General features: G+C 33.9%; 1 protein-coding gene across 8 annotated transcripts in view; it reads left to right on the forward strand.

The window, feature by feature from the left end:
* ODF2L (outer dense fiber of sperm tails 2 like) overlaps positions 1-17,211 on the forward strand; it is a 71,905-nt gene that overhangs the window by 40,018 nt on the left and 14,676 nt on the right. For 7 of the 8 annotated variants that reach the window (XM_054691409.1, XM_037498563.2, XM_037498564.2 and 4 more), the window contains 9 exons: positions 536-668; positions 1,259-1,384; positions 3,138-3,197; positions 3,592-3,651; positions 3,774-3,845; positions 4,966-5,082; positions 8,999-9,184; positions 15,982-16,091; positions 17,027-17,162. In XM_054691409.1, coding sequence (XP_054547384.1) covers positions 536-668; positions 1,259-1,384; positions 3,138-3,197; positions 3,592-3,651; positions 3,774-3,845; positions 4,966-5,082; positions 8,999-9,184; positions 15,982-16,091; positions 17,027-17,162 — 1,000 coding nt within the window. The remainder of the gene's footprint in view (positions 1-535; positions 669-1,258; positions 1,385-3,137; positions 3,198-3,591; positions 3,652-3,773; positions 3,846-4,965; positions 5,083-8,998; positions 9,185-15,981; positions 16,092-17,026; positions 17,163-17,211) is intronic. The other variant, XM_037498562.2, reaches the window with a different exon arrangement.

A 17,211-nucleotide genomic window follows, 5' to 3' on the forward strand; every position in this document is an offset into this window, starting at 1 on the left:
AAGCCAAAAGCAATATTGTTTTGAATGACAATAATTTATTCTAAAGCCAAATCTGAAGGAATTTTAGGTATCTGGGAAAGTGTGTGTGTGTCCCATTTATTTAGATTATTCATCCTTCTGGAGGAATTTTCTTATGAAGAACAATAAATTTCAAGAAAGGGTTTGGGGATAATATCCAAATCTTTTTGATTTGGAGTTAAGGAAGAAGTAAGCGAAGAAAAAAGGACACATACCAGAAAAGGGATACTGAATAAATAGTAGCACGGCAAAGCATTGCTAGTCATGGTCTTGGTGTTTTATATATTTTAACATCTTAAAAATTGCCTTCTCGTGTACAATATTGAAAAAACACAGAAGTATACATTCTGTTACAGAAGTATAAAAAAATTACACGTTTTCAGTGATAATATACTGTTACATTTTGCAGAACGATCTGTGCAACTCATTTAGTCAGGCTATGCTGTATTTGCATAAAAAGTATGACTAGTGTGTGTGACAGATTTAACTTAAATTTTATTTGTGTATATGTAATTAGTCTAAAACAGGACATCCTAAATGAAAAAAATGAATTGGAAGCAACATTTAAGGAAGCTGAGTTGGCAACCTGTTCTGTAGAATTACTTTTGCCACTTTTTAAGGAAACCATTGAAGAAATTAATTTTGAAAATGTGAGTATTTGACCTGTGAACAAAATACAAAGTTGGCATAATACCAGAATGCGTTAAGGAGATCTCATATCTTAAAGTAGTTTGGCTCACGTGTTGGTATTTGATACCGAAATATGTAGGCTTATCAGTATTCTTTATTCCTATGTCATTAATTGCAATTCTTTCGCTAAAAGCTAGACTCGGCATGTACCTGATAAGAGCTGAAACAAGAAACTCTATAATTTGGTACTTGACTTACCTGGAGTTGAACGAGAGATTAAAAGATATGCTACTATATTTTCTATAGTGTTAATGACTAGAACACTGTATTCTAAAATATCAGTCTGCTAACATTTGAGTTAGGGGCAAAAAAAAATTATATTCTAATTTTATTAAATGCCTGAAGTAATTTAAGATTTAACCTGTTATTTTGATTTCATTTTAATTTATTCTACTGTGTAATATCATATTTACTATGAATAAACTTGCCAATATTTGTCACTATATGCAGAATGATTTTGTTACTAGCAAAAGTATTCTTTAATAATACATATTTTATAATATTTTAATGCTATGTCTTAACTGTGTATGTGGTTCTTATATTCTGTCAGGCTAATCTTTTTGTATCCAATTGGAAGATTTCTAAACAGAAGGAAATATTGACAAAAGAACTAGACACTTTCACACGTGTAAAACAAGCTTTGGAACATCTTCTTAGAAAGACAGACTACCAACAAGTAAGGAACACTAAACCCTAATTTGATAGTAATATTTCACATTTGAAGGGTATAGTCTCAAATGTAGTTTTAGATATTAATTATTTTAGAAATTAAAATATTGATATATTTGAAATATTTCTTGACTGTTTGAAGTAGCAATCACTAAGCTAACCCCTATTTTTTATATTTCATAAATAATTCTACATGAAAATGACATGTTTTATAAAAAATATATTTTTATTTTTTATCTCAGAATCTTTCATTACTTTTTGTACTTCATTCACCCTATGGTAGTAAAATACTCTTAACATTTAAATTCTTGTGTACTTTCACATATTTTCATTTTGCGTTCACATATTTTTGTAACCATTTAATTGAATTATAATTACATCTCATGTAATTCACCCATTTAATAGATATAATTAAGTGATTTTTAGTATATTCACAGAATTGTGGGACCAAATCCATAATCAATTTTAGATCATTTTCATCACTACATAAAGAAATCCCAAGTCCTTTATAAATTCATCTGCCATCCCCACCCACACTTCTTAGCCTATTACCTAATTTCTGTCTCTGATTTGCCTTTCGGGACATTTCATATAAATGAAATCTTAAGCGATTGTTCATAACTGCCTTTTTTCATTTAGTTTATTTTCAAGGTTTGTCTACATTGCGGCAGGTATTAGTACTTCATTTCTCTTCGTTGCTGAGGATTATTTTGTTGTACGGGTATACCACTTTTACTTATCACTTTCTCAGTTGATGGACATTTGAGTTGCTTCTGCTTTTTGACTGTTAAGAATAAAACTGTTGTGTGCATTCATTTACAATATGCATATCCCCGAGAGAAATGAGAAGATATATATGCCGGGCTTCCCATTGTATTCCCTAACAGTCTAAAGATGAGTGAGCCTCAGGAAGTCAATGAAGCCTTTGAAATTGTGCAATTTGTATTATATATTGTTTATATGTTCTATATTATTTATTTTTTTAACACTTTTTTTTTTTTTAAAGATTTATTTATTTATTTATTTATGCAAGCACTGGGTACAGTCAGAAGCGCGGGAGGGTAAGAGAATTCACCAGGGCCAGAGCGGGGAGCAGAGCAGGCAGAAGGACCGAAGTACACTGCTGAGGGGAGCAGCGGGCGGCAGGAGAGGTCTGCGCGCCATGTGGGACCCTCCTCCGGTGGCCGGGGAGCAGCCGGGGATCGAACCGGCGCTGCAGAGGCTGCGGGCAGCTTCGCAACCCAGCGCTCAACCGCTGCGCCACCGGGGAGGCCCTATATGTTCTATATTAGATATGTGTTATGGAGTGAAAGTAATTAGTAACTTTTTCACATTCTCAAGCAAAGGTATGGCCCTCAAAATGAATAAGCATTCTTTGTTCTCATTTAAAATGCCTAGACAGAATTCTGTTACTGATTTGTTCTAATTAAAAATTTGTCTTGTTGCTAGAATTTAGGTCCTTTATAATTTTTATCTATTTATAAACAACACTGTGAAATTCTTTTGTAAATCAGATTTTTATGTCATTGACTTATACTGTGAATTATTATTTAGCAGTTAATTAATTAATTGAGATAATTGTGAGCAAAATGATTTAGGGACACAGTCAAAAAAATCATTCTGACAATTTTTTAAAAATATGAGGTGTGCATGGTAATTGTCTATATTAATTACATAAGTGATTTTTGTTATAATTGCTACCCTTTTATATAGAGAAATATAATTTGTGAACATTGAATTGTAACATCTTTTCTTCACAGTTAGGGGGTGGTTTATTCAACATGCTAGAGAAGCTAACTGATAATGAAAGTGAAAATGCTGTAAGTCTTTATTTATTTATTTATTATTTTATATATTTTTCACATCATTTTTCATTTTTTGTACAATGTATTAATTTTCATCTTGGTTATAGTCTCCGTGAAATTCCCACCACCCATTCACCCATGTACCATCACCATGGTCCCTTGTGCTCTTCCCACCACTGTTTTGATCCTATTCCCTTCTCCTCCCCTGCAAAATATATCTGGTTTATAGTTGCCCATTGATTTTGATTTTTACTTTATCAAAATTACTTTCTTTTTCCTGATCCCTTATTTGGATGCTGTATATTCCTCCTATAAGTGAAACCATCCAATATTTTTCTTTTTCTTTCCGGCTTATTATATAAAGAAATATAATCTATGAACATTGAATTGTAACATCTTTTTTTCACAGGCAGGGGATGGTTTATCCAACATGCTAGAGAAGCTAACAGATAATGAAAGTGAAAATGCTGTAAGTCTTTTAAACTTTTTCTGACATTTTTTTTTTGGTTTGTGTGCTGCTTGGTTTTTGTGAAATTAGTCAATATTATTCAAGTTGTGATATTTCTAATTCTTAAAATATATTTACTAAAGAATCTTAAGAAGAAGATCCTTGAAAAGGAGACCTATATCCAAGAACTTTCTTGTCTGTTCCAGAATGAAAAGGTAAGCAAATATTTTGGCTTAATTTATTATATATTTTTTGATGTTGGTTACCTCTTTCTCTGCTTTCTGTCTTGATCACCATATATCCTTAAAAATAGACAGGTTTTGGGACCTTCCTGGTGGCCTAGGGTTTAAGTCGCAGCACTATTACCGCCACAGCCTGAGTTCTATCCCCAGCCAGGGCGCTAACCCATCTGGCACAGCAGACCTCTCCTGTCTCACCCGCTGCTCCCCTCAGCAGTGTATTTCAATAAATCTGCCTGTTCTGTTCCTCGCTCTGTCTCTGGTGAATCCTCTCACTCTCCCCCCCGCACCTCTGGCCTATACCCCAGTTCTTCTATGCGTAAATAAATAAATCTTTTTTTGCCAAAAAAGAAATAGACAGGTTTTTAGATTATTTGAGTATTTTTCAAGTTTTATATCTCAAATATATAAATATTGATATTTTTTTTTTAAAGATTTATTTATTTATGTTTATTTATTTATTTATACAAGCACTGGGTACAGTCAGAAGCGCGGGAGGGTGAGAGAATTCACCAGAGCCAGAGCGGGGAGCAGAGCAGGCAGAAGGACCGAAGTACACTGCTGAGGGGAGCAGCGGGCGGCAGGAGAGGTCTGCGCGCCATGTGGGACCCTCCTCTGGTGGCCGGGGAGCAGCCGGGGATCGAACCGGCGCTGCAGAGGCTGCGGGCAGCTTCGCAACCCAGCACTCAACCGCTGCGCCACCGGGGAGGCCCTAAATATTGATATTTTTATGGTGTTTCTGTCAGGGTCCTTGACATAATTGATTATATATTAGGAACTCTGTGTAAACTTACTGTAGTGCATTTTAATTTTGGTTTGGTGTTTGTAGAAGCATTTTAGATATATTCCTAATTTTACAATGAAGAGAGATGGGAGCTTTGAAAAAGAGATTATTACCAGGAACCATTAAATAAACAAGGGGAGGAGAAAATATCCCAATGGGTTTATATAAAATACATTTGTAATAGGAGTCATGGCTTATGTAAAATGCTACTATGTCTTTTTTTATCAGTTTTTAAAAGCATGTCTACATAGGGGTAAAATTAAAGATTGTAGAGAAATACATAAAGTAACACTTTTTTGTTTTCTTTTCTAGGCAAATGCTCTGAAAGCAAATCGTTTTTCAAAGTCTGTGCAGATGGTACATGAACGGCTGCAGCTTCAAATTCAAAAAAAGGAAGCAGAGAATGCTAAGTTAAAAGAACACATAAAGGTTACAAATTTGCATCCATTTTGTAGTTTAAGGAAAAAATTAGTGAGAGGCTATTTTCCTAATTCTAGAATTTTGTGGTTTTGAAAGAATTCAAGTATGCACACTTGAGACAAATCATAATCTTAGGATTTCTGCTCCTTCTAAAGATTTGGTTCCAAGTTCCAAAATAAAAATGCCATCTCTTTTCAATACCAACCTAGGAAAGATTTGAAGGACTTGAATTACTTTAAAAATCTACCCCATTATATAATTAATTTGTGTTTACTGTGGAAAACTTGTAAAATATAAAGAAGAAAATTAAAATGACTTTGAAACACTGAAACCATTGTTAGCATTTTGGTATATGTTATTTCAGTCATTTCCCCACACTAACATGCATGCTCTCGAACATACTTAATGAGCAGTCAATGCAGGTTTATTGTTTTGTTTGTTACCAACTATAACTTAAAATCAGTTTAATCTAGCTTTGGTGTTTAGATAATCTAGTAATCCCCTTGATATATATGTGTGTGTATATATAAAACTCGATTTGTTTATTTTATGTATAATACATATACTTAGGAGTATAGTTAGGGGAAATATTCTTTTTCTAATTTTTTATATTTATATATATTTTTACATCATTCTTCATTTTTATACAATGTATGCTTTATCATATCAAGTATAGTCCCCATGGAATTCCCACCACTAATTCACCTGTGTACCATCACCATAGGCCCTTGTGCTCTTCCAATCCCTGTTTTGATCCAACTTCCTTCTCTCCCCCTGCAGAATGTCTCTGGTTTATAGTTGCCTGTTGATTTTGATCTTTACTTTATTATAATTACTTTTTTTTCTGATTCCTTATTTGGATCCCCTACATTCCACCTATAAGTGAAACCATCTGGTATTTTTCATTTTCTTTCTGGCTTATTTCACTGAGCCTTTTCAGCTGTATCCATGTTGCTGCAAATGGCATGAGTTTATCTTTTTTGATTGATGAGTAATATTCTATGTGTATACGTACCACATCTTCTTGATCCAATCATCTATTTTTGGACATTTGGATGTTTCCATAGCTTACCTATTGTAAATAGTGTTTAGGGAAAATATTCTTTTGGAAGACTCATAGTCACTTTGAGATAGGAACTTGAACTTGCTATGATATGGTACAAGCTAACTAGATTGACTCATTTTTGGCATTTCCCACTTTCAGAGGAGAAGTGTGTAAAGACAATCCTCACTGAGTGTGAGGACTTCTGTGTTAAATTTGTTTGCTTTTGCACTCCTGAATTTGGGAGATGACTAAAATCTATAGCACATTTTTTCAGACTGAGCTGGGGTTGGATGTTTTTGTTTTTTTTTTTTCCTTCGAAGACAGAAAACCTTTTGGCCATCTAGGGGACATTAATGTCTATGGGGGAATATAAATTTTGTTCTTTGTACTCCTGCCTGTGCTTTTGAAAAAGCACTTTCCCCTTAGATTCCTGTGTCCTTTGCTTTGGTGTCCTAGGGCGCTGCATATGAACCAGAGTTGGTATGTCTGTCTGGTAAATACACAGTGTTGGTATGTCTATTGCATTGGTCTGTCTGGTAAATACAAGAGAATACATGTGATTAATAATCATCTACCACAGTTCTTAATTATGTTTTCAAATATCAACCATGAATGTTTTTTAAAATATCCTCTGCATTTTAAAAATGAAATATTAAGTTGCAATTGTATGGAGAATATAAAAATAAAATTAAAAAAAAAAGAAATATGTAAAAAAAAATCATCCTACTTTACACCTTGAATGTCTGTCTACAACTTTGACTCATCAATTATAGCTCAATAAAGCTGGAAAAAATAAATTAAAAGGAAGACCTGGGAAAAAAATGAAATATTAAAATTTTCTTGAATGATGTTTAACAGTTTCTTTTTATATCCATATAATTTGGAGAAGCAGTATAAGGTTAAAATCCTAAGATTTTGCCAAGACATTCTTTGTCTAATACACAGAGTTCAAATTCCTTTACAAAAACGCTGTGCTTAGAAATGATTAAGAGAAAGTTTCATTAGGTTACTGATTGTTCTACACCCCTCTAACATGGTTTGGAATTTAAGGCATTACATAATTGGGGGTTAGAATTTAGTTCTTCTGTTTAGGTTTAAAAGTTTGGCAATGTAAATCTCAATTTTTTAGTATTTCAGAGTAAATTCTATTGGGACTTTAAAAAATTAAGATTACATTTTAATTCTCTGAGAACTATCCTGAAGATACCTTTAACCATTTTTTTTATCTTTATCTTCATAACATAAAAATTAGATTTTATATACTTTCACTTGTTAGAACAGGCCAAGAGTAACTATTTTTATAATATGCAACATGTCTATTTCCTTGGGAATAGGAAAAGACAAATAGTTGACCTTAAATGTCATTAATATAGGCCTTTTGGCAAATGACTGTGAGGTGTTATTTGAAGCAACAAAAATAATCTCATCATTTTATTACATTCCCTAATGGTACTTAATAGTGGGATTTGATAAGTCTAGTGAGACAGTTTTGACTAGAACCTTGTTTAAAAAAAAAAAAAAATGTGCCTTTGGTGTTTAAAAAAGCTCTTATTTAAAGTGTAGCAGTTTTTCATGGTGTGATGATGACACCCTGTGGTTTCTTAGAGGAATGACAACTGCATTTACGGGTCTTCCTCTTAAGTAGACTTACTGTACTGCTCTTATTTGATTTTTTCCAATTATTTATTTAAAAAAATCATGAACTTTTTAACTTAGGATATAATTTTTAGAACCAATAAAAGAATGTTTCATTTAGTCTTGGTCTTTCTAGTTATTTTCAAAAAGATCAAATCTTAAAAGTTGTACTTAGTATCAATTTTAGTAGAAGCATAGCTTTTGTTGATGACAGGTTAAATAGACAGTTATAGCTTTTTTACTATGACTTCTCTCTCTCTTATTTTATTAAAATGATGTCCAATGAAGAGGAGTCCAAAGCTTAAAAATTCTATAAGAATTTAAGTTCTTTTCAGGATTACACAACTTAATAAAATGCAAATCATTAAGATCTTAAGTTTTTGCTGCTTAGATACCTAGTACTCAAATACTGTAAATACAGGGTCTTAAAATTTGTAGTAAAACTATGAGAAGTTATCATACTAAATGATATCTGTGATCCACCTAACATAATATTCTAGTTAACTCCCCAAGAGACATGTCAATGTAACAATCATGCCATTTAGTACCATCTAAATTAGTGGTGGAAACATGTCCTCATACATCTCTTTTCCTTTACTACTATTAGGACCTGGTAGTTACTCATTCATCCAAACTTGTTTGTTCTTGGAATAAAAACTTTAACAAATACTACTCCTTTGGTGAGATAGTACTTTTATTTTCCTTGATGTCAAGGCATGTCCATTAATTCTAGTAAATTAAAATTTGATAAATAAGTCTGTTTGTCTTATCTATATCCTCCGTGATCTATAGATTTTAATCATATCTTCTCTTAAGTCCTTATCTCTCAAACTAGTCCTAATGTATTTGGAGAATCACCAATTCCTTTGAGCTTTGTGTACCTATTGTTTGAATTGTCTTCAGCGCAATTATTTGCAGTTAGTGCTCTGCTAGTATTTTTGACCTGAAATTTCTTAAAGGTTTAGTTAATCACAAAAACTTTTAGAAAGTTGGTATTTGTAGTATAATCACCAATATTGTTAATAGAATAGCATTAATTTTATGTACACTTACAGATTTTCTATTTGTTTTCTCTTACAATAAACTTTGTTAAAATCATCTTTCTTCACTGTTTCACTTGGTATTAATCTTATGATTAGTCATTTTGATAAAAACTGGATAATTATTACATCTTTTTCCAGTGTTTACATAAACATTGACATTCTAAAATGATTTGAGTGCTGTTTTGTTTCGTTTTGTTTTTAGAGTTTAGAAAGCAAGATAACTGAATGGAACTTGCAAGTGAGAAAAAATAAGCATGAGGCTGTAGCAATGAAAGAATCAAGTAAGCAAAAAGCTATAGCTCTAAAAAAGGCATCTAAAATTTATAAACAAAGGCTTGAACATTTTACTGGAGACATGGAAAATCTTACTTCCCAAATTAGAGATCAAGTAAGTGTATACATTCTTTCTTATAGAACTCTTCTGTGCTTAGCTTATGTGGTTGATGTTACGATGCTTAATATAATACTTTTATTTTTAATGCTGCTGACACTAGAACAACTTTATACTTTTTTTTGCCCTAGACTTTATTTTGAAAGATTACCTAAAATGTCAAATATGCATATTGAATTATATCAGCATTTCCTTGGGAACTTTCCTTAAAGAATATGTTAAGTTTTCCCCAAAGCTTCTTTGGTAACACTTCACCATACTCTGCTCTGGAAATTTATAATGTATATTAGCATATTAAAGGCCCTGAGAAGGCCTTCAATAAAGCTTTGTCTCCAAGGGTATTGAACTCAGAATTTCCCACCATTTATTTAACCACAGACTCTTCTTTTTACCCACAAAGCAATTGTTGGAACTGGTTCTGAGGAACACCAGTTTGAGAAATGCTGATTTATGTTATTAGTCCATATGACTTTATTTAGTAATTAACTTCATTTAAACTCTGTAATGCATTTAACACCATATGCTGACGTAAACGCACCATGTGAAAGTTATCTCTTGGTATAATACTAAGCTGAAAGAAGGACTTACTGCTTTGTTGTTTTTGATGAGTTATTTATTCAATTACCAATTAAAAAATATTTACTCTTTTTAATGTCTTAATTAAAGACATCTCTTAAGAACTTATGTTAAGGCTTATAAAATTATTAGAGACTTTTAGAAATGAAAACAGACTTGCTTAAAGCTTGTGTAAACAGAACAACTTATATTTTGTAAGTTCAAGTGTTAACATTTTAAGGCTCTAATACTTACCCTACATTCAGAAGTATTTAGCAAGATAAAACACTTGAGGACTAGTACAAAATCTAGAAGGTTATAGACCTGGTTAAATGCTGGAAAATATTAAGTGGTAAAAACTATATAATTGGGTCCTTAGCATTCTTGGGATTGTATAGGAAGGCTACTGCACTAACTAAACTTATGACTTTGGTTAAGGTATTTAACCTTCCTAAGCTTATCTACTTTTCTTTCTAAGCTTATCTATAAAATAAGGGTAGCATATTGTCTCTCTCAGTGTGGATGCAGGCTTGTACGTAAATTAAAAAAATATGTCAGAGCACAGTTCCTGGCCATGCTGCATTTTTCCATATTGACCTCTTTCTATTCCTCTGTTGCATGGAATTTGTCTTTGTTTGGTTTACTTTGCCTCTGGCTGTAATTGTCTTCTCTGGCTCACTGTGGTGGGTTCTTTGTTGCTTTTGAAACCATTCCGGTATCTTTTTAATTTTTTTATCTCTTTAGAAAGGCCTTTCTTGACTATGCCTTTTAAAGTACTCTGCTAAAAGATAAAATGAGGCCTATTAAAATTTTAGGAATTTATGTGAGTAAAAATTGATTCAAATCAGGCAGCACCATATCAACAATAGTAAGAAGCACCCCCCTCCATGGAAGCTGGGAAGATCTTTATGGAGAAAGGCTGGAGCAAAGTAAGGAAAGTTCCCAAGGAAATGCTGATATAATTCAATATGCATATTTGACATTTTAGGTAATCTTTCAAAATAAAGACAAGGGCATTAAAAAGTGTAAGCAAAGTAGCTGATTAGTTGTCCTTAGGTTTCACTTTTGTATCCTTGAGGTATGTACAGGCTTAGATTTGGGTTTGCTTAGAACGTGCTGTGGTCTTAGAGCCATCTCAACTAATGGCGTCCTTGTATAATTAACAACTTCCCCGTCTGGGTCATCCTTTTTGTATATGAGAGATTTCCAAAAATTTGATACTACTGCCACTCTAGTTACTGAAAAGTTCAAGCGCTCTTATCTTATCATGAAACTCATAGGTTTTGATGTCAGATTTGTGGAAAAATTTTGTTTGCTGTTTATTTCATTGTTTATCTTGTTTCTGTTTCTCTAAGTGTGGTGAACCCATCACATCTGCAGTTGATGGCTGCAAACATGCATTTAGAACTTTGAGGTAGCATAGCATACCAGGGAAATTATAATAATGACTATTAGAAGTGTAATACTAAGTAACTGAAGGGTACTCAGTCAGGGTCCCCATGAGTCAAACCAATTGGTATCAAACAAATAAAATAAAAATCCCTGGTGAGGTATCAATCTGTTTTAGGCAAGTAGCTTTTTATTAATTTCTGGTATTTGCGTTTCTCCAATACCAGAGGTATTTATCAAGGTACAGGAGGGGGTATTTGCTATGACACAGATTCCTTATTCAGCCAGCGAGTAGTCTAAAACCAGCAAGAGTCTGGGGACTTGTGTTTTATAGCCATGGGCTTAATAGTTGTCTCAGCAATAGTTGCCAGAGTTAAGGATAACTTTCTAATTATATGCTTATTTTGTACTAACTCCAAACCAAGGAAGGGACAATTCAAATGATACCCATCCAGATATAGATATCTGCTAGTAAGCTTCTTTTTGGTCCATTATATAAATTTAAGGGAGTAAGTCAATGTTGAGTTTATGAGGTATTATGAAGAGACAATGGATCAGTAAATACACCCAGAATACATTGTTCTTTCATCCTTCAGCTGTCAAGACAATGAGTGACCCAAGAATAGGGACTGTTGCCAAACCCTCCGCATACAAAGATGTTGGCAGAAGGAATACATAGGGCTTACTCTTAAGTATTAGTATGGGGCCCATTGGTCATTATGAAGGTATTGGTATCATTCAACCAAGGCCCAAATGTTATGGTATCACATTGAAAGGCTATCTAGCAGCTTACAAATGAGCTCATGTATAGTTGGCCGCAGTGTCTTTTATATATGTTCTCATTGGATCTAGTTTTCTCATCCCAGGGTTGGGTTTAATTGAAGCAAGAAACAAGGGTATGTGGATGTAGTATTTAAACTTTATATAGTGCAACAATGCAGGCATACAATGGGATTCCAGTGAAATTACTTTTAGGGTTTCCCTGTGTTCATGTTCTGATTTTGCTTTAGCGTAACAAACCTATTAAATTTCCTACAGTAGCTGTTATTTGTGAAATCCTAATTGTAGTGCTGTCTTCCCAGGCATCAATAGAGAGAAAAAGCAAACAGCAAATAGATAAAAGGGAAAAGGTTTCACATTGGAGGGGCTTCCTTGGTGGCACAGGGGTTAAAGTCTCAGTGCTATCAAGCTATCGACAGCCACTGCAGCAATAGTTCAATCCCGGCCAGCCAGGGAGCTACCCACATGGCACAGCAGACCTCTCCTGTCTCACCTGCTGCTCCCCTCAGCAGTGTATTTCAGTACATCTGCCTGTTCTGCTCCCCACTCTCTCTGGTGAATGTTCTCACCCTCCACACTTCTGGACTTCACCCCAGTTCTTGTATAGATAAATAAATAAAAATAAATCTTAAAAAAAAAGATTTCACATTGGATATACAGATCCATGCTATTAGGAGAGCCGTCTGCCTCAGGATGTTATCTACTTCTGGGGAGGAACCTCCCTGGTCAATTATAACTTTACTTATCCTTCTGGTATGCTGCTTAAAGAATCTTTTCTTTCTACCCAAGGTTCATGTCTGAGAAGTTTGGCAGTGGCAGTGGTTCATGTCTGAGAAGTTTGGCAGTGGCCAAACAGTTTCTCTCCCTTCCAGGGGAGAAGCTGGTTTGGTCCTTTCAAAAGAGGTTCAAGGGCAGTTTTTCCTAGGTGTTGTTTCCAGAAGACCACTCTTTAGGTTCTAAGTTATGTAAGGTTTTTCCATCTGTAAAAGGGTCATGGAAAGCTTCCTTGATCTGGTGCAAATACACTTGGTGTAATGCATTGAAGCTGTACAATATTGAGTCATATTAGAACTCAAAAGTAGGGCCTCCCTGGTTGTGCAAGGGGTTAAGCACTGCACTATGAAGCAATCCACAGCCTCTGCAGCACGTGTTTGATCCCTGGCCAGGTAGAAACCCACATGGTGAGGTAGACCTCTCCTATCTTGCCCGCTGCTCCCCTCAGCAGTGTATTTCAGTCAGTCTGCCTGTTCTGTTCCCCACTCTGTCTCTGGTAGATCCTCTCACCCCTCACATGTTTGGCCTGTACCCCAGTTCTTGTATGCATAAATAAATAAATCTTTTAAAAAAAAAGAAGTCAAAAATATAGTAGATACATGTGGCTCTATTATTAAACATATAGTTCTTCCTCGTACTATTTTAATTTATACATTAATTTATACTTTCCTGTAGTTGTTGATCAAAATCAGTAGCAGAATTTTGGGCCAGGATGGTCTAGTTGATTCTGTTAATTTAGTTAACTTTAGTTTTAAGTTACATTTGTCCATCTGACTTTACCAGGTGTCTGAGAGTATTAAGAATCACCTTGATTGTTTAATTATTTGTCTGATTAAAAGGAGTTCCTCAGTCACTGGCAATTTCTCTGGTGCTACCCCATAAACAAAATATATTTTCTGAAAGTTTGACATGGTTTTGGCATCAGCCCTCCTACATGGAGGGCGTCAGTCCACTCTGAGAACATACAAACAATTTTAAGAACATATTGATAACTCATCATGGGAGGCAGTTGAATGAAATTCATTTGCAAATGTTCAAATGATCCAGTAGGTGGTGGGACTGCTCCGTCTATGATGATAGTGGTCTTTTTAGGGCTATGGGCTTGACAAATCAGGCATTGGTTGTAAACCAATTTTGCAGCCTTGGAGCAATCACCCCACTAAGACTTTTTTCATAATTTGGATCATTTTATTTGTACCATGATGATTTGCAGAACTTTTAGAGCTCTTAGGAAGTTGCATTTTTAAGGACTCAGGAAGAACCTCAGTGAGTCCTCATTTGATATTAAGTTTGCATCCTTATTGTTACCAACATTGGTGCTACAGCTCAGGTGCCTGATTTTGTCTTTTATATAAATTTTCATAAATAATTTGATTATACACTCTTAGGGACTTCATTCAGGTTGCATAGTGGAATAGTTTTAGTACTGGCTGATTCCAAGGAAGTCTACTAGAGCATTTACCTGATGCTCAGGTTCTGTTTTTCTAGCATGAGCTTCATTTTTTTAATAATTGTAATTTGGTTAGGCAATGGAATGGCAAAGAGCAGTTTATTTATCTCTTGCCTATTTTTGATTGGAGTTCCTAGAAATGAGGAATCCTTTCTGTGTCCATAGCATACCCAAATCATGGACCATCCCAAGGGCATATCTGCTGTCAGTATGAATGTTTATTGGTTTTCCTTTGGATAGCTGACAAGCCTGAGTGAGGTCATGTAGTTCTGCTGATTGGGCAGACTTAAATTGGAGGAGTCCCCTTTCTGAGAGTTCATATTGTGCTGTTACAGTATATCCTGCTTGATATGTCCCTCTGATTTCTTACCATTTGATCCATCAATAAAGAGTATCAAATCTGGGCTTTTTAATGGTGTGTAAGTCATTGTGAGGGGTTAATAACTCTGACACAGCAGGGTTGGGTGAGTTACAGCATTTAAGATGAAGGTTAGAAGGTGAAAGAAGAAGAACTTCAGATATTAGTCTGATATGTTTTGGGTTCTGGGTCTATTATAGTTTGTAGAGCTAAGTTATCACACTTAGATTTTAATTGCAATTCATTTTACATAAATATTAGAACAGAATATACGTCTTCAATATATCAGAAACACTACTGTGAGAAAAAAAAAAAAATATATTTTTATTAACTATTTCTATTATCTATTTTATTATATATATTTTTTATTATATTATATTATTTAGTAGATGCTCAATAAATACCAGCTAAGTGAATGTCAGAAAGAAGAAAGCACACATTATATGTTAACTCTGTTATTACTGGTCTGGGCCTTTTGGTTAATAATTATTGGCATTGCCATTCCAGTGAGTTTGTTTTCCTGTAGTATGTAGACAGACAACACAATGGCTACAACTTATTAAATAGGTTTGTGAAGAATAGATTTATTTGACAATTAAGGTTTGAGTTCTGCCATATGCCAGCTGCTACTCAAAACCCTGGTCATGAACAAAACAGACAAAAATCTTTGCCTCTTGGAGCTCACATTCAAAGTAGATAATGGCCTCCCTGGTGGCCTAGGGGTTAAGTCTCAGTACTATCACCTCTTCTGCCTGAGTTTGATCCCCGACTAGGAAGCTAACCCACATATGGTACAGCAGACCTCTCCCATCTTGCCCGCTGCTCCCTCAGCAGTGTGTTTCAGTAGATCTGCCTGTTCTGCTCCCCACTCTTTCTGGTGAATCCTCTCACCTTCAGCCCCTCTGGCCTACACCCCAGCTCTTCTATGAAAAAAATTTTTAAAAATTGCAAAGAGGATAAGCTGCCACTTCCACTTCCATCTATTTGCTGACAATAATTGTTTGAAGGTTGACAGGGGTGATGCTATAAAACTGATTGGCATCCTTATAACAAAAATGAATAAGGGTACTTTATTAAATACTCTGGAATTGTGGAATTAAAGGTAATTTTTATATATGCCATAGAGGACTTCTTTATCCTCTGATGCTGATCTGGTTTTTATCATCCTCTCTCTGGAAGGTGAGAAGTTCAGTAAATGGGAAGGCATTTATATTCATTTGTATGAAACATTGTTTGAAAATAGTTACATCAACATTAAAATGTTAGGTTGGGACTGATACTATGTGCATATAAAATAGTGATCTAAAGATCTTATTAATGTTTACTTTAAAACTTCCCTACATGCAGATTTGTAGCTGAAAGTTTCTGTAATCTAAGTTCTAATCTTTATAGGATGCGTATCCTTGTTTAAAAGATACTTTTGTTTAAGACCCTCAGCAAAACCAAAGTGTTATTAAATTACAAGATGAGTACTTATTGTATTTTTAGGAAGCCAAGTTGTCTGAAACAATTTCAGCATCCAATGCCTGGAAAAGTCATTATGAGAAAATGGCAATAGAAAAAACTGAATTGGAAGTTCAGATTGAAACAATGAAAAAGTAAGAAAAAAAAACTTAGATGTTTTGCTTTTTGTAAGAAGTGTTTCCAGTTTTTTCTCTTTGAGTGATTTATATTTTGGTTCTTCTGGATTAGATGTGTTAAAGGTGTCATCTTTATAACTTGATATTTTTGTTACTTATAATTTTATAAACTTTTCTCACTGTAGTATAAGAATACAACAAAAATAATTATGCATTAAAATTATATTGGTATTATCATTTGGGGCTTTTGTAATAGTACTTGGTATTTGAATACGTGTCACCTATTATTTGTAGTAAATGTTAATACTACTTTATGTTAAAATGGAAATGATATTTCTCTGCTAAACCAGAATGTATAAGAATAGATAACAAAGTTTATAATAAAAGCATAAATGCTTTCAAAATCCTAAAATTTAGTGTTCCTTTATTGAAGTACCTTTATTGCATAACAAAGAAAATTTTAAAAAATCACATATTTTATGCTTTGAAATACAGTATTCATAAGCTAACAATAGTGAATGTCGACTCTTTGCTTTTAAATATTTTACCTTCTGTATATTCTCTTCAGTTTTGTTATTGACAATAAGCATATAATTTACTTCTAAATATTGCCTCACTTGATACGTGTGGTTAACCATGCCCTTGAAATTTTGTGTGTGCACATATGTGAATGACAGTGAGAAACATAGTACCTGTGGATGGTAGTTTAGATATTTTATTGAACAGCAAAGCTAATGTTGTGATTTCTTTTCATTGTCATCATCAATGGATAATTATTACTACAAAAGGATTGCTCAAGCAATAACCTTACAAATTAGTGCTTTCTATTTCTCTTATTCTATAACTTCTGTTATCTTTTAAAACTATGCACTCTACTACAGTGTTCTTGGGAACACTTAAAATGTAGTCTTTGAATAAAAATTTCTATGACTTTCATATAATATTTTTAAAAGGCAAATCACTAATCTTTTGGAAGACTTGAGGAAAATGGAAGAGCGTGGAAAAAATTCATGTGAAGAAATTCTTATAAAACTTCACTCAATTGAATATGAAAATGAAACTCTGAGTCTTGAGAATTCAAAATTGAAGGTAATGTGTGTGTGTGTGTGTGTGTGTGTATTATTCTACTTAGATGTAG

The sequence above is a fragment of the Talpa occidentalis genome, unplaced genomic scaffold (assembly GCF_014898055.3).
Source record: "Talpa occidentalis isolate TD23 unplaced genomic scaffold, MPIMG_talOcc4v2.1 talOcc4.9, whole genome shotgun sequence".
In the NCBI taxonomy this organism is placed as follows: Eukaryota; Metazoa; Chordata; class Mammalia; order Eulipotyphla; family Talpidae; genus Talpa; species Talpa occidentalis.